Source organism: Ornithodoros turicata, chromosome 8, assembly GCF_037126465.1.
Source record: "Ornithodoros turicata isolate Travis chromosome 8, ASM3712646v1, whole genome shotgun sequence".
Classification (NCBI taxonomy): domain Eukaryota; kingdom Metazoa; phylum Arthropoda; class Arachnida; order Ixodida; family Argasidae; genus Ornithodoros; species Ornithodoros turicata.
In genome coordinates, this window is record NC_088208.1 from 31370631 (window position 1) to 31391937 (window position 21307).

The window sequence follows — 21307 nt, forward strand, 5'->3', positions numbered from 1 at the left end:
GGATTTCTGGCGCATGTCATAAGAACCTCAGGTGGTCCAAATTATCCGCAGTCCTACCCCGCGGTGCGTGCAACACATGTCGCCACACGGCGCAAACAAACCTTAGGTGTAACATCACGGTACCATCACCATTATACATACAAAAGTGGTAAGGAAGAAGCCCAGCACGTGCTGGTCTTCGAGCTGCTTTTCCACCGTCGTTCTAACCATATACTTTACGAACTCTTCGTCAATGAGCGGTCGCAACACCACAATGCTGTCCATTCGGAAAGCCACGCTGAAGGACTGCGATAGCATCGCGAAGTTCATGGTAAGACACTTTGCCACGCGGAAATCGGAAACATTATGAAAACCTTTATTTTCAGAAAACCATACCCGAATACGCTGTAATTGACAAGCAAACGCTAATTTCACGTAAGCACGTTTCTGTTGTAGTTTTTGAATAATCTGTTAGTAAGCGTAGCAGTGTCCATGCGGCGTTTCATATCACTTGCATATATAGGAGCCTGTGTACAGGATTGAATTCATACAAGAAAGAAAAAAGTAAATTGTAAACGAGTTCCGAAAATCCCAGTGCTCTTTGCGCACGCATTGCATCCTGGGCGCTTGCTGAGCGGTGGAACGAAGAATAATCCTTCACGTTTCGCTTTGGCTGACCTTGACACGTCGTAGACAATGGACCGGTAGGGGAGAAATCGGAACAGTTTGGAGGCCACCCGTTTATTTCGTATTAGTAAACTCCCACAGTTCAAAGCGGCGCTAAGCACTCTGGGATTTTCTGGACTCGCCTAGACAGAATGGCGTAAATGCAGGCTAGCTGGTGGATAAATTTCATGATAGGCAAGCCTGAGCGATGGGCAAGATACGTAAACAAACACAAACACGAAGGCTCAAAAAGCGTCAAAAATTTGAGCCTTCGTGTTTGTTTACGTATCTTGCCCATCGCTCAGACTTGCCTATCATGCAATTGCAACTTGTAGTCCTTTGAATTGAAATTATTCCCATTTTAGTCCCCTTACGCTAAAATTTACTGTCCTGTATTTAAATAGTCCCTAAACTAAACGGCTGTACTAGTAGAGCAGTGGGAAACACGGCCACGCAGAATTGTGCCCAGTGTTGTACCCGCTACCCGAAAAAGGTAGCGCAATACCGATACGCGCTACCTGAGCAAAAAGTAACGAAATCCCGATAGCGTTACACGTACATAAAAGTAGCGGAATACCGCTACCGTTACCCGTAAATAGTAACGCGATACTTCATGCGCTACTTTTTAGGAAAGAAAGAAACAGTATCGTTGATGACGTACCTCAAACGTCTTAAAATAATAAATAATAAAATGAAACAATATCTCAAAATAATAAATCGACGTCCAATGGAGGTTACACGTAGGTTGCCTGAAGGCTAAAATTTTGAAAACCGTTTTTTTACAGATTTACTAAAGCCTACTCGGTATCCTGCATATCTTGTTCTCTTCTTCTAAAGCAAATAAAGCAGAAAGCATGTCTACCGATAAAAGGCTCAACAGCTTTGTCACAAAAAGAACTCGGATTGCCCGGAACGAGAAGTTGGTAAACATACCATGGTGTGCTTTTTCAAATTGAACGTTGACTTCCTTGACGCACAGATAAAGCTTTCCCACCGAGGCGCATAGTAGACATCTGAACACCACGCTACTGTTTTGTACTGTAGCAGGCCATGGTCCCAACATTGCAGCGGACAAGAAATGGCAACTGTCAAGCACCTAAGGTTACGTGGTGCAATGTCATGTGGAATGTCATGACTCATAGCTAGCGAGGACGGCTCCAGAATGGAGTGACGTCAGTTTGCAGACAACTCCGACAATGCACCAATCAAGAAGGTTCATCCCAAATAGGGAACACGTGGATGACACATCCTCTTTGTAAGATAACGGCCTCTGTGCCCTCCTTTCGGCTATTTGCCCGCTCTCCCCAGAACGAGTTGTGATATCGGGCAGCTTGATCGAAGGCAGGCAGAGTGGAGGTTTGATGATAGGTCGAAGTCGTGTTGTCGCGAACCCCAGCTCGGAAAGTAGCGGTAGCGCTCAAAGATTGCGCCACCGTAAATTTGTAGCGGAAGTACTTCTTTCGTTACCAGTTTAAAAAAGTAGCGCGATCTCTACTCCGCTACCGAAAAAAGTAACGGATACGGTAGCGCCCCTACTAGTAACGGCGCTGCGTACAACACTGGTTGTGCCCGTTACCCCAAAAAATGAACTAAATACCGTTACCCGTTACTTCAGAAAAAAGTCACTAAATACGTTACTCGTTACCAACATACAAAAGTAACGAGTTATCGTTACTCACAGGTAACGAGTTACTTTTACGCAAACATGCCGTCACTTGCCTTCAACTCTTTATTAATGAGGAATTGCACTTCAGAAGAAGCTGATACTCGAAATTTACATCAGTGATCTTCGTTCTCTTTCGTGTGAGACATCTGCTGCCGAAGTTGGGGTGATCGGATATTATGAGAACACAAGAAAAGTCACCGGTTCTCGTGTCACCGATCACCAACGATTCCCAAAAGCAGACGCGGTGATGCGTCATAATATAGGGCGCTCAGAAGCTTAGCAAAGACAAGAAAAGGCTAGAAGTCGAAACGCGTTTTTTGTAGCCATAGCACAATTGATGCCCATTCTTGGGAAGGAGTGATGGTCAGAGATTACGGAAACAAGAGAAAAGAGGACAATAAGGCAGCACGTCAACAACACCTCCAGCGAGGGACTGCAATAATACTTTGAGTCACATGTGATAGTGAGTCACGCGGGTTAAATCTGCACGCTTTGCGCCACACAGAGTGCCGAAATGTGCTCCCCCGCGCTGAAGAAAAGGAATGAGTAACGTCAGTAACGAGTTACCATTTTTTGTAACTTATTCCGCTACTATTACCATTTAAAAAAAAGTAACTGGATCGTTACTTCGTTACCAAAAAAAGTAACCGTTACCAAGTAACGACATACTTGAAACAACCCCCCCTCCCTGTAGCTATCGCGATTGATGCCCCCTGGGACGGCCCCGCTCGCCCTCAGCGCTAATGCCGCCTACTGCTCGCAAGTAGAATAGACCTCTCATTGCCACGGTCTCGAAGGGATTACAATGGGACGTGACCTTAGGTCCTGCTTTTATTTCAATAGGAGGCAGCGAACAATAAGTGTCAACTCGTGGAACCAAGCCCTCCCCTTCCGATCTGTTTCGGTTTCAGTCTGTCTACCAACGTCATGATGACGTTTCTCGGCTAGAAGTCTATACAACGAAGGTGAAGCTCAAGACCAACAAAGTTGACTGAAACTCTCTTTCACGCAGGGCTAAAAGAGAACATTTCCGAAGGACACATATTTTCCTGCCTCGTTGCTGAGGAGGAAGGTACATGTTTCTCCTGTATATGCAAGTCATGCCACAGGGCCAAGTTAGGATTTATTTTTTTCTTTTCTTTTTTTTTTCTGCTGTGTACGTAGGCTACCTCCCGTGGATGTGTCCCCTGGTATGGTGCCACATGAAGAGTGCGCCAGGCAGGATGGCGGGCTACGCCATGTATTGCCATGTTTTCTCCACCAAAGAAGGAAACCAGTTACAGTTGGATAGCATTTATGTGGCTCCCGAATATCGGAAGCAAGGTGTCGACTCTGCGCTCATGCAACAGGTCTTCCATGTGAGTGCCCGTACACCAGGCGAAAACTGGCACCTTCACTTGATGGTCTTGCGCATAGCTTGAGAAGTTATCCGTCAAAAAGAACTCTTTACAAATTAAGTTACCGTGTGCAAAATATAACTATGTTAATAACGAAGTTCTTCAGCCTGAAATGTAACTCGCAGTTACTGAGTTACTTTAAAAAAAGAAACGAGCTACTTCCAAGTTACTTCGGACACAAAATAGCATTACGCAGGTGCAGCGCGCGTGAACAGTTGGGTTAGACCTTGAGTTGCCTGCGGAGGAGTGCAACACGCTTAGATCGTTTTCGTTTATGTCCAACAATAGACCTCTCCCTGTTTGTCAACAAATGACGTCATAGTGTATCGACAGCGCCAAAATTGGTAGAATTGAACTACGCTCGAAGCTAGAGGTGAACAAGGTCGCGCCCGAAAGCCACGGTCTTGAGGGGATTACGATATGGTCCCTTAAAGGGACGCGACCCTCAGTCCTACTTTTCTTTCAATAGGAGGCAGCGAACAAGTGCCCGTTAGTGGAACCCAGCCCTATCCTTCCGATTTGTTTCGGTTTCAGTCTGTCTACCAATGTCATGATGACGTTTCTCTGGTAGAGGTCTATTGGAACGCTTTGCATTTTACTTCCTGTGGGCGCACAATGGTTCAGCTTCATTTCAATGGCAGCAGGCAGAGGTTCTTACTTCGTGAATAAAATACTGTCATTGATTGAATATCACGTTTTGTTGCAAAAAAATGCCATGAAGGAACCGGAGAGAAAGCAAGAAAATGTGTGGGCGTGAGTGAAAAGCGAGTTAAAAGTAACTTGGAACTTAACGAACGAGTTCCTCTGAAAGTTACCACGGCGCAAAAGTACCGAGTTAAGTTACAAGTTACCAAAAAAAAAGGAACTTAGTTACAGTAACGAGTTACCTCGAACTCTGGTGCTACCGCTTTACCAAAGAAACCCTTGTGTCGACATAAATTTCCCCCCCAAGAATCAAGTTAAATATGGGCGAACGAAATCAACTGTAAAACGAGGCATCGTTCAGTTAAACTGGCGACCTGCAAAACCCATTTACACAAACAATGCGCGAGCCCCTATTTTGCAGGTATACCTTATGTGTGTTTTTGTGTGTTATTTTATGCATTGACTTTGTATGTGGGTTGTTACACTCGGAGCTCGTTTTGATTCCATCATCGTACTACGAGCCCCCCCCCCCCCCAATTTACTAGAACTCGTAAATGGGGGGGGGGGGGGGGGAGAAACACTCATGTGGTCGCACAACAACAAAAAATCGTCTTTTTTTTTTACATCAGGTAACATTATCCTGAATAAAACATGATGGAGGCCGCAAGGAGGTAGACTGCGTGTTTGTTTATTATCATGATGAGAGAACGCCCGAGTATACGGTAAGGAGATGGAGAACGGCTTGTCTTGTAACGTGGTCCCATTGCTGCATGGTGCCTTTTCTTCAGTCGCTGTTGTTCTTTCGTCCCTTGTCCGTCCGCGTCTACTTGTCCGTTCTCTTATCATGATGATGGAAGCTGCCACAATTGCCGAGGAAACAAAGGCAAGGAAAATAATAGTGTATCAATCAGATCCTGAAACCCCCCTCGCCTCGCTCCAGATAGCGCTACACGTGCCAGAATCGCCACGTGCCGTCCGAGCACCAAACGCTACCCTCGGCGATATTCTCTGTACTGTGAACCCCGTGAACCGTTCTAAACACGTGTATGCCCTTTCGGCTCTGACTCCGCCTTCCATATAAATACGGGTCCCACCTAGCGAAGCGTATCATTTGCTCTCTGGTCTGCTGAAGGGTAGCATTGCTCCCTGAGGCACTGCAGTTACGCGGTCTTTACGGAACCTGTGCAGGAAGGCAAGACATTGGGCTGCAGGCGCATACGATGCAACGTTTTGCAGCAGAACCAAGACCTGATAAGTTTGCTCCAGAAGCACCAGTTCCTCGAACAGGACACCCAACAAGGATTTGATATTTACCACTGCAACCAGGAGACTATGCGCCGTATCGTGTATGGCTCCTGGTGACCATGCTGCCTCACGAACTATTCGCGCAGGAACTATGCCGAAAAGAGGTGATGCCACGCATTCGCTGCTTGCCGCAGTTCACTCTGTAAGTGATATAGACCATGATTGTTCTCGCTGCATTATACGCTAATTAAATAAGTAATTGCGGGGAACGACCATTAATTCGAATGTTTCTCTCTTTGGCGAAATAATTTGCTCTGTCCCCTTATATATAACTGTTGTAATTATACTGCTGTTAATTACTTCCGCGGAACGGAGACAAAGTTGCGAACGGCTGGTCATTGGCTCTGGCGCTCCTCTTCGTCGATGCTTCAAGGTCAAAATTTATTTTGGTGGCCAGGAGGAAAAGTCGGGGCGCACCGGAATAGGCAAAATCTACACGTGGCCAACCGAAATAGATCGTGGGTATAAAGCTATCCCTCTACAGTTTCCCGCGTAGACACCTTATCTAAAACTGGAAGGTTCGCTGCGAACCCTAAGATAGCATGCGACAGAAAGCGGGCGATACAATACAAAATGTTTTTCGAGATAAAGACGTCAGGGGCGCTGCCACGTGCCGTTGCCCATTGGTTGAATCAGCTAACTTCCTTTGTGCCCCGTCCCACATTAAACCCGAGCTGGGCGAAGAGTCATTCTGTAGTGACGCAACGCTTTTACAAGACGGCAGCCATGCTTTCCCGCCGAGTGTGTTCGCGTCTCTTGTTATCCACTGGGAAGGCTAAGCGCATGACACAAGATCGTTTCGTCGTGACTTCGAGAACCGTACCTTCCGTTCCCATGAACGCACCTACTCTGTATGCAACCGGGAATTCGTTCCAGAGGAAAGACAACATGATGGCTCTAGAGATGCTGAACATGGCCTTCAAAGATTCCGACGAAACGCAACAGTTCTTGGATATCGGCTGTGCAGGAGGTGACTTCACGCACGACGTGCTACTCCAGAAGTGTGGTCCGTGCAGACGTCTTGTAGGAACCGACATCTCGGAAGCTATGGTTGAATACGCCAGGAGCAATCACGCGAACCCGAAACTTTTCTACGAAGTCCTGGACATAGCGGGAGATATGTCGCCGTTCATTGATGAGTACGGCCATTTTGATCGGGTGTATTCTTTTTACTGCCTGCACTGGGTGAAGGACCAGAAGAGAGCGTTGGCGAATATAGCGAGCTTGATGACGCCAAACGGAGAGTGCCTGTTGGTGTTTTGTGGCAAAACAGTCTTCTACGAGGTTTGGAGGCAGTTTGTTCAACACGATCGGTGGAGACGTTACAAGAACGTGAGTAATTTGTTCGTCAAGGTAGGTTGACCTATAACGTGGCATAGCGCCTCCGTCACGGCCTCCTCGGCAAGTTGTGAAAGTATAGCGTCAGTTTTTTCGGTTTCCATTGCAGTTTCCAAAAGGGAATCTTTTCCTAGCACAGCCGACATCTCAAAAAGCTGTAACTGTCTTGCAAATCTAATTTCGTAAATATTGCACTGGCCTGCTGTATTTGCAAATAAAAATTCGCCTGAATTAATTTCTATACCGTAGTGCTTCATGCGGTACACGAGGCAGGCATGGCAGTCATAGCTTTTGTTCATTGCACAGCAGCATTCAGAGGAGAGGTTAGTTTTCTACTCGCCTCCTCCGGGAAGGGCGAACCTAGTCCCTAAATAGGGATCCTACTTAGTGCCCTATTACCTTAATGCCCTATCGCCTTAGTGCCTACTTAGTGACCTTAATCGCAGCTGGTTTCTCTATCAAGAGCTGACCGCCAAAGACCCCGGCTTTACTTTACTGTCTCTTGCCCCTCAGCTATAGGGGATTTTCACCTAACGTAAAAACAATTTTATTGAAAAATCTACTTTTCTGAACACTATGGGGTCAACTCCATATCTGGGGAGATTCTGCTGTATCTTCTGAGCACTTTTTATCAAATTTAATTCGTAAGACATCCAATTTCCCCAATATACCTCCCAAACTTTGCCAAGTCCACCTCACGGTTTTATTTCCTTTATTTTTTTTTAATTACGGCAAAAGAAGCGACGCGGGGAGGCCATTTACATGTCATTTCACTTCCCCTTTTCAGGGCTTCTGCTGATAACTGCAGCACTGTTGCAACGCGCTTATCTGAAACAGCGAGAAGGGAAGGGGCCTGGACAATGGACCGGTAGGGGAGAAATCGAACCCGTTTCTTTCGTATCAGTTAGCTCCCACAGTTCAAAGCGGCACTAAGCACTCTAGTATTTTATGAAGTATAGTCTTATTTCATGGAGAACTGCATGAGCTCTGCCGAGAATAGGCAGATCCGATAGAATTCGCAGATCAATAGGGAAAATTCGATTCCTCGCGAATTAAATTTGATAAAAGTGCTGAGAAGTAATGGCAAAATCTCCCCCGAGATATAGTGGCCCCATAATGTTCAGACAAGCAGATTTTTAAATACGATATTGTATCACGTTGATGAACCACCCTGTATACCAGCGCGCAACGATTTTTTTTTTTTTTTCAGGCATTTGAGAAGTTCATTCCACCAAGCCAGTACGAAAATGATCTACGATCCTACATAGAAAAGCTTCTGGCGATGGCGCGACTGCAACCACACACGTGTGAGGTACTCCACAACTCCTGGGTTTTCCCCACAGAGCAAAGACTTCGGGGTAAACTATCTTTGTCAACATTGTTCTTGAAACCATCTTGCATTTCAACCCTTTGTTCCCTCAGATACCCTGCTGCCAGTGTTGCCCACCCTTGGAGACATGGAGCAAGGGGAGAAGAATGCTATCTTTGAGGACCTCTACACTAGAGTGCTCGCTATGTGTTCGTCTCACCCCGACGGAATAAGCATGGATTCCTTTTTATATGTAGTACACGCATCGAAACTTGTGCGGTGAAACACCACCTGACGTATTTTAGACCATGCTTTTTTTTAAATCTCAATCATACAATCGCGAATTTTACATGTTACGCCCGACTCATGCGAATTGTTTTTACAATAACATGCAGGTTCTCTTCATGTATTCTTCCTTTCAGACATTGTATTGTAAAAATAACTCATTTGGATCGGACTCCATCTTTCTGAAAGTCATTTTATCATTCTTTCCGGACTCATTTCCAATGATCCAATAAATGCTGTAGTATTATCACAACAACGTCAAGTGAGTGTATGCGTTTGTCCCTTCGAATGGCTCATCTCTGGAAGTCGCTAGAGAGGCATGTTAGCTTAGCTCATTGGTAAGAGCCCCGTACCGGTAATCCAGAAGATGTGGGTTCGTGTCCAACAGCTGGCTAACCTTTTCAGTGACTTCCTTCTTTCAACAACATTATTTCGATTATTGCATCATGTATAGTAGAAACTCGCTCCTGGTTTGGCTCATAGTATTAGATCAACGAATAGGTAGGCGTGGAACTATAGTGCACACATACTGCTGCAAATATAACACTTTTCATAACCGCATGCCATGTGTACAGCCGCAGTCACACTTAACTGCAACTCCTTAGCGCGTCGGTCGCTCGGAGCCCGCACGCCGTGCACGCCTTCGCATGTGCTAGTGTGGACATGCCGACGGATGAACTTGCGTCTGCTGCGCCGTGGAACGCACGGGTATGTCGCACGCATCGGTGCGCGACTCAACAGTGAGGACCAACCTCGACTGCATCGCCGATAGCCATTAAACCCAGCGTGCCGAGGTGGTGTATATCTCAATCCAGTCTCAAAGCAGGGGAGCGTTCCTCGCCACTTCGTGTTTGCTTCGCCCTCGCAAACAGTATGCCACAGGGTGGTAGTGGTGGTACTGCTCCGTACCATGGTGTATGGTCGTCAAGTCTTGCTGCACGAGAACGCCTGGACTCGCCCCGGCGAGTTGCACGAGAGCGGGTGGAGAACAAAGTATTCTGTTCTACCTTATCGTCCATTAGCTGTTCGCTTTTTAATTCGCAAATCTCCAAAAGCTTCGCGAAAACATTGCACAGAATGAGCGTGGCCGACAATGGCAAGCAGTTCCATATCACTAACTCCATCACCACCATTGCATGAAAAATATAATGCAGGTTCAGATTAATATATGGCCACGACACATAGCTTAGTTGCGTTGTGTACAAGTTTAGTATTTATTGCACTATTAATGCGTAATATATGCGTCACCAAGCGCTCCCCCCCCCCCCCCCCCCCATGGTAGCGGAGGCATCCTTATGAGTGCGGTATTTGCGCATTGTGTCATCAGCGAATCTTGAGCACGAAAATTTATTTCAAACGCGGCCATTCGCTAATCGAACTCATTTTTGTCGTTCAATCTCCTCTCACAACGCTGACTATCCCAGGTGCACGGGCTGGCACTAGCAGGGAACGTCATTCACTGTCATTCCCCCTCATTCTCTGAGAGGGAAGACAGTGCTAGCGCTGTTGCTAGGAGACGGACACCAGAAGTCTCAATGATGTCACATACTCTTGGAGTATCCAAAACCACATACATGACCCATGTATTCACGAGCGATATCGTCATGGAATATTCTAGTGGACCAAATCTCAAAAAACTGCTCACGGGGAGGAGGTTCCGCCATGTCTGATGTCGAGCATTTGCACAGCGCATGATTATCAGCAGGTGCATACGCGTACCAGTTGCTGCATATCTACACAGCAGATGACACCGCCATCCCTGTTGTCTGCTACAGAATATCTTATGATGTGAGGAAGGATATTTGTTGGAAGAGCACGAAAAGACATGACGTTTTTTTTTTTTTTTTTTTTTCAAAAATTTGTGGACGTGCGTAACGTTCAGGCCACCAGCAATTTGGTGATATAGTGAAGGTATCCCAGACTGATCACTGTGGAGTCCTTCAAAATTTTATGTTGAGAAAAAAAACTGCGATTGTGAGTTAGTTCGATATGTGCTCATCAGCATAGATTTTGTAACATCTCTGAGTCATGTGTAGTTACTCCCTTTGTAGGAAAAAAGGTCAGCGTGAAAAGGGAGGAACCAGTTGATGGCACGTGTGAAAACATGAACAGGTGTTCTACCATATGCCACAGGCTACTATGTTGTGGAGGTTTTATTCTTGTATAGACTTCACAGTACTCAAACGACAAGTATGTCTCTTGTTTAAATATTCAGATAGAGAATGATGATGACAGTGAATGTGATACATAAAGTTGTGCACTGCATTAACCATGCTGTAACCATCAACACTGAAACCATTCGTCCCTGAAATTTTTTTCTGACAATTTCTGACAAAATTCTCCCACTCTGGAAACCCCAAAGAAGGTGAACATTTTGATCTCGAAAGGCTGGCAGATTACAGCAATAATTGATGGTTACTTTGATATTGTAAGTAAGGATTGAACGTTTTGTTTTGCAGTACAGAGATACCACTGTTCCGTGGCCACTGCCATGATTCTGATCAACAGATCTTCACCCTTTTTTTCTTGTGATGGGAACTAAATATGCTATTCCCACCTTCATAGGCCCCCATCAGTTAACACACTCATCCGTTCCTGATTGATGGGGGAAGATCGCTGAAGTATGGATGCTGCATTGCGTCGTCTGCTGACATTCTAATGGCAGGATTGCAGACTAGGAGTTTCTAGAGAAAGAGAAAAAAAAACTTCACATTCACACATCTCAAACTTATATAACAAAAAAAAAGAGAGAAGAAAAAAAAAACCACTGCAGACCTAATCTTGTTTTCTCAGAATCGCAAAAATTTATGCCACCAGCTGTGGTCCGAGCAAGACACGACACAATCCATGTGTTGCACAGTGTATTCTCCCAATTTCTAGTTCCGAGAAGCATGGCATTATAGTGTGTGCAATCCGCCACCCATTTGGCAACATTGCTCCTTCAAGGTAGATTTCTGCCAACTCGCCACAGCTTCTGGCAGTCTTCCAATATGGGGTTCGAGAGCAGAGAAGCTGCGCACACTGTTGCTAGGATACAGGCACCAGAGCTCCTACTCTTGATGTCACTTGTTTTTAGAGAATCCAAAACTATAAAGTTTTGCAGGTTCTTTGCAAAATTTGTGGAAACGCACACGTTCACCAACAGGTTTGGGAACAAAGTCTTTAAAGGTGCGCGGAAAGACTCGAGAACGAATATGTCGGGAGAACTAGAAATTAGGATTACAAGCCGTGGGGCACACATTGGCACAAAAACTACGAATGTAGCACATGATCCCGGAGCGCAAAAGAGCTTTCAATCTTGCGGGTCGGAAAACCTGCTCCCAACACTGAGGCGAGCGCTTTTTCTTTTTGCGGTGCCACCCATCCTGCATCTCGATTGGTCGCTCTCGCTGGCAGATGAGTCTCTGTGACCAATGAAAAGTGCTGTGCCACTTGACGTCATGAGCAGCTCCTGGGCGAGGTCGTCGCCACTGCGCGCTCTCTTGCAAAGCAATTTTCTCAGTAAATTCGCACTTCCCAAATGAAATAATATATATATATATATATAATGACTGTTCCTGAAGTTAGTGTGCTTATATGATGCAGTAAAAAAACAATATATGTTCAGAGTGCCTTCCATGCTCCTTTAAGCAAGATGTCGTTTGGCCTGTAGTGGCACTTTAGGTCTCACCTGTAATAAATCTCTTCCTTTACAACTCAGTTTTGGCACCACTTGAGCAAAACTGGTTGTTGGGTGATACATAGGAAAAGGCTGAAAAAAAAAGAAAAAGAGAAAGCATGTAGCGAACTGTGCAGAATAGGAATTGAAAGACCAGACCAAAATAATCATGTACCTTGTAATCTGGCAACTGTGTCATACCCGGCCACGCGTCTTCAGTAGGTGTCCCCAGGAGCTTACTTTACCAAGTTAAAGAACCTGCTTTGTCATATTGTTCAGGGTGCACAGTTTCCCTTTTGGATGTGGAACATGGATTCTGGCATATCATCTTAATTAACAACTTGCGAAAGATCTCGATGTTTAGATGATGCTCTTCTGCGGTGACGTTGCATTATGACGAAGTCGAGTTGGAGGCATAGCTTGAGATTAATGAACAAGAAGAAAACTCACCAACAAGATAATAGTTCACCTCTGAACAAAAGGGGTTCCACTCTGAACAGGTGTGTAAACATAGGCTTAACCAAACTGCACCAAACTTAGACACCCCTGACAATGACGCAGAACTTTCAGGAAAATGACTTTATAGCGAAATGCAACACTGAAAAGGATATTTAAATATCCTCTTCAGTTGGTCATCTACGTCACTTCCAGGGAACAAAGGCCTTCCTGCATTGGCCAGTTCTGAAAAGCAAGACACCTTTGCACTAGCACAAAGAGTAGTGTGACAGAGTTGCAGTAGACACTGGAGAGAAATATCAACATTAGGAAACAGAACTTACGCCGGAAAATTAAGAAAATACTAAAAATAATTTTAGGTGTCCTTCGTGCCCTATGCAACTGCTGAGCTCGTGTATGCTCAGACTTGGTTGCCCTCGTATATTTATTTTCCCACCATTTCACGCTTCTCAAGTGTGACAGGCACTTGTCATATTTTAATTTAGTACGCATGCGGGTCAGTTAATTTCGATGCACATTATAATGGCAGAATATGACACCGGCCATCTATACGAGTGCATATTTTATAATTTTTTTTTCACATTACATTACCAAGCTGGACCTCATTTTCAGGCCCAAAACAAACCTTTGCATGGCACTGGTCTGTTTTGAACATGTTCGAAATGTGGCACATTACCTAGGAAAACATTCTGCTTTATAAAACGGACCTCTCCCTGTTTGTAAACAAATGACGTCGTAGTGTTCAACAGCGCCACCAATTTGGTAGAGTTGAACTATACTCGAAGCTAAAGGCGAACAAGCTCGCGCTTGAAAGCCACGGTCTTGAGGGGATTACGATGGTCCCTGAAAGAGAGGCGACCTTCAGTCCTACTTTTCATTCAATAGGAGGCAACAGCAACAGGTGCCCATTCGAAGAACCCAGCCCTCCCCTTTCGATTTTGTTTCGGTTTCAGTCTGTCTACCAACGTCATGATGACGTTTCTTGGGTAGAGGTCTATTGGACAGAGTACTCTTAGTAGATCAGAATGGGTCGTATACCTGCGAAGATGCAGCCCGCAGACCACATGTCGATGGAGGTGGTATAAAGTTTGGCGCCGAACAAGACGTCGGGTGGGCGATACCAGAGGGTGACTACCTGCGCAGCAGCATGGGCATCACTATCACGAGTACCATAAATGCGGATCTTATAGCGTGTAAGTCCTTCCACTTACTTCTGCCGAATAGCAACGAACTGGAATACCAAATGCTCTTGCAAGTCCAAAGTCGGCCAGCTTCAGCTCCCCATTCTTAAAAGAATTAAGAAATGTGAGTACTACTTTGCATTAGAATTGTGGGCAGGATGATGATGATGATGATGATAGACAGAAGGAAAAAAAAAATGGGCAGGCTTACTTTGTTGATTAAAAGGTTCTGTGGTTTCAGATCCCGATGTAAAATGTTGTTACTGTGACAAAATGCGAGTCCTCGAAGGAGTTGAAACATGAAAGACTGCAAATGAGTTATATATAGATTTATAATGCACTTAAAATCAACAATACAGGGTCAACAGTATTCTAAAATAAATACATAGATAAATAAAATAAGCAAGCACCAAATAAAACAGGCAGGCATAAGGAACTAAAAAGAATGGCAATAAGCAGTGTTTGTACCAGGCCCACCACTAGGAAATACAGGTAGACTGTTGTTGTCCCACATTACGAAGAAAAACGTAACAGACTAAAACATTTTTCTCCTTAGGTTCGAAGGCATTAGCGCGTTGTACACACCCCTGTCAGGCTAAGAATCATCGGGACAGTGTTACGATGAAAGCTTTTCTCAAAGTTTGATGACCGGGACTTTTAATATTTCTTGTACGATTGCACTGCTTTAGGTTTCAAAGACGTTCTCCTAACATTGAGCGACATCAATGACGCCGTTGTGGATCTCCTAGATGTTGCATGTCAGCTTCCACTTTAGCTGCAATTCTTCCTCTCGCTGCGGCATATGATGCACCATTCACACCATTCATGTTCATTCCCCACTGATGCTAGAGTGGTGATGTAACACAGAGAGTTGGGTTTGTTAGTTGGGTTAGTTAGTTAGATTAGGTTTGTTAGTTAGATTAGGTTTGTTAGTTGGGTTAGTTAGTTGGGTTAGCTAGTTAGATTAGGTTTGTTAGTTGGGTTAGTTAGTTAGATTAGGTTTGTTAGTTGGGTTAGATAGTTACTGTGTAGAGTGCTGGGTGGCAGGACCACATTATGACGCGTGTACGAGGACAAGTATACCTTGACAACCTCCAGGTCTATTTCTCCATTCAAGCTATCAAAATACTTTTTCAGGTCTTGATCACAATGTTCAAACACGAGGGTGAGTTTTTTCTCGCTATGAAGAACGTCGTGAAGTCTGGAACAGAGAATGTTCACAATTTTGACACCAGATCCATCTTAAAAGAAAAAAAAAAGAAAATATTCTTTTACCTGACAATGTTCTTGTGCTTCAACTCTTTAAGCAAGCATATTTCTCTGAGCGCTGAGCTGGGAACACCCTGAGAAGAAGACCTCAATGCTGTGAAATGCCGCTTGCGCTATGCAGCAGTACTTGTGAAAGACAAGTAAGTATCTGAACTGACTTACCTCATCGTCATCGTCAAGACGCACCCTTTTCAAGGCAACAATTTCCTGGGTTTCTCTGTTCTTTGCTTTAAACACTGTGCCATATGTACCTGCATGTAACATGCAGTTGTCAGGAAAAAGACAACAATAGCCTTACAGCCTCACGAGAGCCCGATTGCCGATCTTCCATGTGGTCATTGTCAAACTGAAGGCAGATGGACTAGACCAGTTGTCAGTTTTGTTACAGTGATAAGCAATATTATGGTTGGTTTTGTGGCAAAGGGTTAAAGTAGCACAAAAAATCATTTTTAACACCCTGTTTTCTTCCTATAAAACTGTTAAGTAGGCCAGTAAGATGCGCCATGAGAATTAATTCAGACCACTGAGTCATAATTATCGCAGAAATTGAATTTAAATTAAAATTAAATTAAATTAAATTAAATTTAAAAAGCGACTGTGCGCGGGGAAAAGCGGTGGTGGAGAGCAGTACCAGCCTGTGATCTGCCAGCGACCTCGTGCTGACGCTACAGAGTTAGCGCTCTGTGATTGGTTCAGAGGAATGTCGTCTGCTACTTGGTTGTTCGGGGCTCTGAAAAAGCATTGCTCCCGGCTCGGTCATGATTCGGCCACTCTTCATTCCCCAATTCTCCGGGGGAACTGACAAAACTGGTTTATGGTGGCAAAGGGACAGGGTGCTGATCCCCAGTGACCGGTGAACCAGAATGCATGGACTCTGCATCGTCATCGGTGACATCATGCTTCTCCTTGTTGTACCCAGAGTGGCAAGTTAAGGGTAAATGTGCGGAACTATGTTTATGCGAGTTTTTTTCTGGGAAACAAACTGCACACATCAAAACCTTTCGTGCTATCCAGTAAATTGACACACACACTTTCGTCAGACGTCTTAATGCGAAAATTCTTTTGAATGGCCCTCTGTGCTCCTTTAAGGCAGTGGTGATGACTGCTCAGTTTTTTTGCGAAACGTAGAGCACAAGACACAGCGGTGTTGCCAGAAAAAAATCTTTCAGGAGGTGTTCTGTGGCAACTTTGCATGGGGTAGGAGGAATTCACACGTTCTCCTCTCCCAGATGCACTACCAGGGGTACGATTTCAGCGAGGAAGGGGCGGTTGAACCCTCGAAACCCCCCTACACCCACTCTTGCACAGAAATATAGTAACGTCCAGAAACGTCACGTAAGTTGAAGGAAGACCCAATGGTGCACTGATGTGAAGTAAGAACGGATATCATATGGACTCATGCAAGTGACTCGAGCGTTACTAGTATTACTCTGGTGAACAATCCTGCAACTGTTTCAGTGTGAGCGATGCTACGTGCGCTATGTGAATCAACTGCTGACTTTGCCGCGTCCAAAGATGTGTGTCGGCAGACGGACCCTCTCGGGCGTTTGAGCGACTCGCGTACGTACGACACGTTTTATCTTACCTTCGCCAATTTTTTCAAGTTTTTCATACTTTTGCATGGCACATGCAACTCAAAGTGAGCCGGAAAGCAGGAACTGCACGCTGTACTCCACCAGCTGACGGACGTCAGACAGCTTCCCCCAACATGGGAAATTTGGGAACGTTTCATAAATTGAGCGTGGCGTATATGAGCGTTATTATCGGTTATTATGTTGTGAAATATTGTTTGGGGCAATTAAATTTATGTTTCCGAAAACGTACCCTACTACATTTTTTTTTATTTAGTTTTGTCGACAGAGCACGCCACCAGGGTCGCGCATGAAGGCAAAAAAATGGTGGCGATATGGAGGAGGACATGGACGGAGGAGGAGGATAATCGGTGAGCATTGCATCTGGGTATGACGAGAAGAAAACTGTAGACGAAAAGTCTTTGACAGCAGTTTAACCCAGTGTAGTTACACGCCTGCAGGCGGATTAAAAAAGAAAAGATGTTTTCAAATATAATCAGGTGAGTTCAAACGTGTCTGCACGTGTATATTGCGTAATTAATTCTCAGTGTATGATCATCGTAGCTATATGAGGTGTGTTTGAATGAACCGTATGTGACCGGTGGGGTATGCGGCGGGCTGCCGCAATTTTACTGCTGTAAATTTCGTCTATAACAAACCGCAAAGCGTTGCGTGTCATCAGCGGCTATTTCCCGTATTGCGCCCCGGGGGTTTGAGATGTGTGCCTTTCCTCGTATTAAAACACGGCTCAAGGAAAAGTCTGCTCAAGAAAATCATTTGTTCCTTGACGTGCACGCTTGACGTCACCGGTGATATATGTGTGAAGGACAAGAAATCATAAGATGTGCTTAACTTATTATGCTGAGGAAGCATCCTACAAGCACTACTAGCATGGACGTTGTAGGAAGCAGTGCAGGGTAAGGTTCGGTGACGATTTCTATTATAAGGTCACTTATTATGTTGACATTGTAGCAGGGCGTATGTTAAGTTGTGCTGTTGTTACTGCACTTGGACATCAGCAATGTAAGGCTACTCTTTACATGTTATGTTCTGTTGTCTTCAGGAACATCTTCCCTCCTCTGAAAGGCCCTCTGAAAGGCCCTCTGAGGAAAGCATTTGCTTCTTCACCCAGCGAGGTTTCACTTAAAGTTCCCAAAAAGCCACCGAGTCTAGAATGCTACGATCCTGTTCAAGTCACCCTATTAGAGGAGCAGTGCATTGTGGTCAATGAAGAGGACAGAGTTTTGGGTGCAGCTAGCAAAAAGAACTGTCACCTCCTCGAAAACATCAACAAAGGTATGGCGCTGTACTTATTTTTATTCATTGTGCTGCTAGTATTATTATCGAATGGCTAGTTGGGTACTTGACTTGCATGCCGGATGAGGCGGGTGGCATTGATTACTTTCATTATAAGAACTCATTGATTACCCTTTCATGGACCCTTGCTTGCTGACCTATGCACCACAAAAACTCCACAGATAATCATCATCGAAAGTAATTGTTCTGAGTAATTATTTCAATGACTGCCGTATTTGAACTGTTCAAAAATCGTCATCATCTCACATGATCCCTTTGTTCGAGACTGCGACTGTGTGTCTGTCTTCTTCTAGACTTTAAGTATTCTAAGAAAACAACCAATTGCAGTTATGCTTTTAGCTTTGCAGAAAGTAGGGCTGGTTGCAGTGGGCAGCCCTACTGCATTGCAGGAGTGCATTGGTTACAGCACAGTGCTTATACTCTCGCTCTCCTTCCACCAGGTCTCCTCCACAGGGCCTTCAGTGTGTTCCTTTTCAATACCAACGGAGAGTTGCTCCTTCAGCAGCGGTCAGATGCCAAGATTACCTTTCCAGGTGCAAATTCTAGTTGCCATATACATATATACATTTTCTAACCACTTGCATACATGATGGTTTCTATCAATATTTCTTGCTAGTGGATGCTGTATACATTGAACAATGCTGTGTGTTCATATCCAGGCCTCTTCACAAATACCTGCTGCAGCCATCCCCTGTATGTTCCCGAAGAACTCGAGGAATCCCATGCCTTAGGTGTCAAGGTTGCCGCACAAAGGAGGATGTACACCGAATTGGGCATCGAGCCAGCACAGGTACCACATCATCTGTTGGGAGAGGAGAAACAAATGTGTGTGCCACGTACTGTGTGACTCAGCTTTACACTTTTATTTGTAGATTTCCACGAAAGACATCCACTATCTTACCCGTATCCTGTACAAAGCGCCGTCGGACTCTGACTGGGGGGAGAACGAGGTGGACTACATTTTGTTGATTCAGAAGGACGTTGAAGTCCATCCAAATGCCAATGAAGTCAAGGCCATCAAATATGTCTCCAAGGACAACATTTTGCCGTTTATAGGTAGCTACCAAAAGTTTTGATTGTTTTTCATGCACATTCACAATTTACAATACACATAATAGGGTGTCTGAAAAGGTGTTATTTAATTCTTCAAAATAGTCTGCATGACATAAAGAGTTTGCATCACCCGGAACGACGCCCATAAAAGTTTTTGCCACACAATAAGGTAGTTTGCATTTGTGTCATGCATTAATTGAACTAATTTTGTTCAGGCCCTTGATTGGCGTAAAGTTCTGTGTCGCTTTTTCTACTTTGCCTCAATTGAGGTGGAGCCAACAGTGCTTCAAATGCAAATTTCAGCGACTGACAGGTCTTTGGGTGTCAAACTTTCGGTGGAAATCTCACGAAAATACCTCGTGATTTTTATTGGAATATAGTGCGTCATCTCGTGCAGCCTATTTTTTAAGGATCAAATAACGATTTCTCGCCGGACACTCTGTATGTTTATCTCTTTCATAATCATGCAAGGTAGCGTTTTCTACCTCATTAATTTTGGGCATTTCACTTAAGAAATCTTTTGTTTACATTATGTAGCATCCCTCGAGTCTCAAGGTGAAGTAATAACACCATGGTTCAAGCTAGTTATCGAGAACTTCCTCTTCAATTGGTGGGACAATCTTCACGACTTGAAGAAGTTCGAGGACCATCACCAGGTTCATTTCCTGACACCGAATAAGTGACGCCCTGCTTCCACGTAAAATGAAAGCAGTACTTTTTGTTGTCTGTTGTGCAAACGGGTGTATAGTAATATGTAACGATTAGCTGAACCTATATTTGCCAGTATAACAATTGCGTGAAGTGATTGTGAAATGTAATGACAAATGACATGCTGCACACATTGTCCTGTGTGTAAGTGTGATCTACAAAGGAGATGACTCCACTAGATTATTCTAGGAACTGACAGTTCATTGATTGCTCATTGACTTGTGTCACAGGTTACACCAGAACCAACAGACTTCAGTCTGTTCCTTTGGTTCTCGTACTTGTGTGACCTCTTACATGCAATTACTTGCAGTGTTTCGCGCCTATTACAAATAGTAGTCTGGTCAAAGGGTAAACTTGCTGTATGCTAATAATGATCACACCATCTGAAACATGACAACTTATAATGTCAACAGCTACAAGAAAACTATATTTCATGGATGATAAAGGGTGTAAATGTAGTAGCGGGAAAATGTAATGTCAAAAGTATGTTTTTATAATGTTTATAATAAATACCATTCTCATCATTGTTGATGATAGTACATATGTACTGTTCTTGGTGGACCTTAGCTATTCATCTATGATTGTCATAGGCACACACACACAACATAATATTCGGGGGCTGTTTTATTCTTCAAGTTAAATTAACCGCTACCATCTTTATTCGCACTCGTCAACACAGAGGGTAGTTTCTGCAGAGCTATGGAAAATGCATATTTGTTTGCGCAGCCACCCGACCGCCCACAGCTAGTTCGAATTGAGACCGAACGTTCCCTGCGAAGCGTGCTTTCCCGCGATAACATACTTAGTGCGGTGAAGCACGCTTTAGGGTTACCAAGATAAAATCGCCACAAAGAATGCGCGGCAGGAGTTCTCTCATTTTCAGGTTCGTCGGTTGCAACTCCATTCAGAGACTTCATTGACCCATCCAATATAACGCAATCTATCAACAGATGAGGCATAGAAATCCTGAGCTGACTCATGCGATGTATGACCCAGCTTTCCCGAAGAATCAATTAAAAGAACAACGGCAGCCACCATATTAAAGTGCATGTTGCGGATGTCACCATGAGTCTGCCAGGCGAACTTGATGTCGATGGCGTCACTTCCGTTGATGTAAGCGCTGTAGACCTCTACCCGAGAAACGTCATCATGACGTTGGTAGACAGGACACTTGTACAGGATGCTATACGGCAATCTGTGATAGCACAGATAGCATTCCTTCTTGTGGGTTATCTGTTAACAGTTCCTTTATCTCTATGAGAGTCAGAAATACACGCCGAACTTATAAGCACAGTTAAAATATTCAGCGGCCTCCGTCAGGAAAGCATATTACCAAAGCAGCCTTAAACTCTACGCATGTGTTTCCATTATTCTTCCTCTACATTTTTTTTTCTTTGCTTTTCTCCTTCCAAACTGCTTTTACATCCTCGCAATATTTCTCACGATATCTCTTTCATCTTAAAATAATAGGTAAGCTCTTGCACATGCCTCGTGACTTTCGTGC

The 21307-nt window shown here is 44.4% G+C and overlaps 3 protein-coding genes across 4 annotated transcripts; 2 read left to right on the plus strand and 1 right to left on the minus strand.

Annotated features, from left to right (window-relative positions):
• Window positions 1-79: 79 nt before the first annotated feature.
• Window positions 80-8852, plus strand: LOC135366987 (juvenile hormone acid O-methyltransferase-like). 2 transcript variants are annotated; one of them, XM_064600028.1, is made up of 6 exons: window positions 80-310; window positions 366-414; window positions 3324-3383; window positions 3476-3669; window positions 5542-5800; window positions 8207-8297. In XM_064600028.1, the coding sequence occupies exons 1-5, from the start codon at window positions 233-235 to the stop codon at window positions 5713-5715; spliced, it is 555 nt and encodes a 184-aa protein (XP_064456098.1). In that variant the 5' UTR covers window positions 80-232; the 3' UTR covers window positions 5716-5800; window positions 8207-8297. The 2 variants fall into 2 exon arrangements, with proteins under 2 accessions (XP_064456098.1, XP_064456097.1); XM_064600027.1 differs by lacking the exons at window positions 80-310; window positions 366-414; window positions 3324-3383; window positions 3476-3669; window positions 5542-5800 and adding exons at window positions 5807-6990; window positions 8419-8852 and having other exon boundaries at window positions 8207-8354.
• Window positions 8853-10725: 1873 nt separating this feature from the next.
• Window positions 10726-16890, minus strand: LOC135366989 (cyclin-dependent kinase 5). The gene is made up of 11 exons (XM_064600030.1): window positions 16740-16890; window positions 15317-15405; window positions 15161-15228; window positions 14969-15086; window positions 14097-14192; window positions 13916-13990; window positions 13743-13839; window positions 12860-12929; window positions 12424-12484; window positions 12261-12341; window positions 10726-11274 (listed from the first exon to the last, which is right to left on the minus strand). Exons 1-11 carry the CDS (start codon window positions 16774-16776, stop codon window positions 11176-11178), a joined length of 891 nt encoding a protein of 296 aa, XP_064456100.1. The 5' UTR covers window positions 16777-16890; the 3' UTR covers window positions 10726-11175.
• Window positions 16606-20332, plus strand: LOC135366988 (isopentenyl-diphosphate Delta-isomerase 1-like). The gene is made up of 7 exons (XM_064600029.1): window positions 16606-16714; window positions 17003-17096; window positions 17789-18021; window positions 18483-18575; window positions 18702-18832; window positions 18915-19098; window positions 19633-20332. Exons 1-7 carry the CDS (start codon window positions 16621-16623, stop codon window positions 19776-19778), a joined length of 975 nt encoding a protein of 324 aa, XP_064456099.1. The 5' UTR covers window positions 16606-16620; the 3' UTR covers window positions 19779-20332.
• The last annotated feature ends 975 nt before the right edge of the window (window positions 20333-21307 follow it).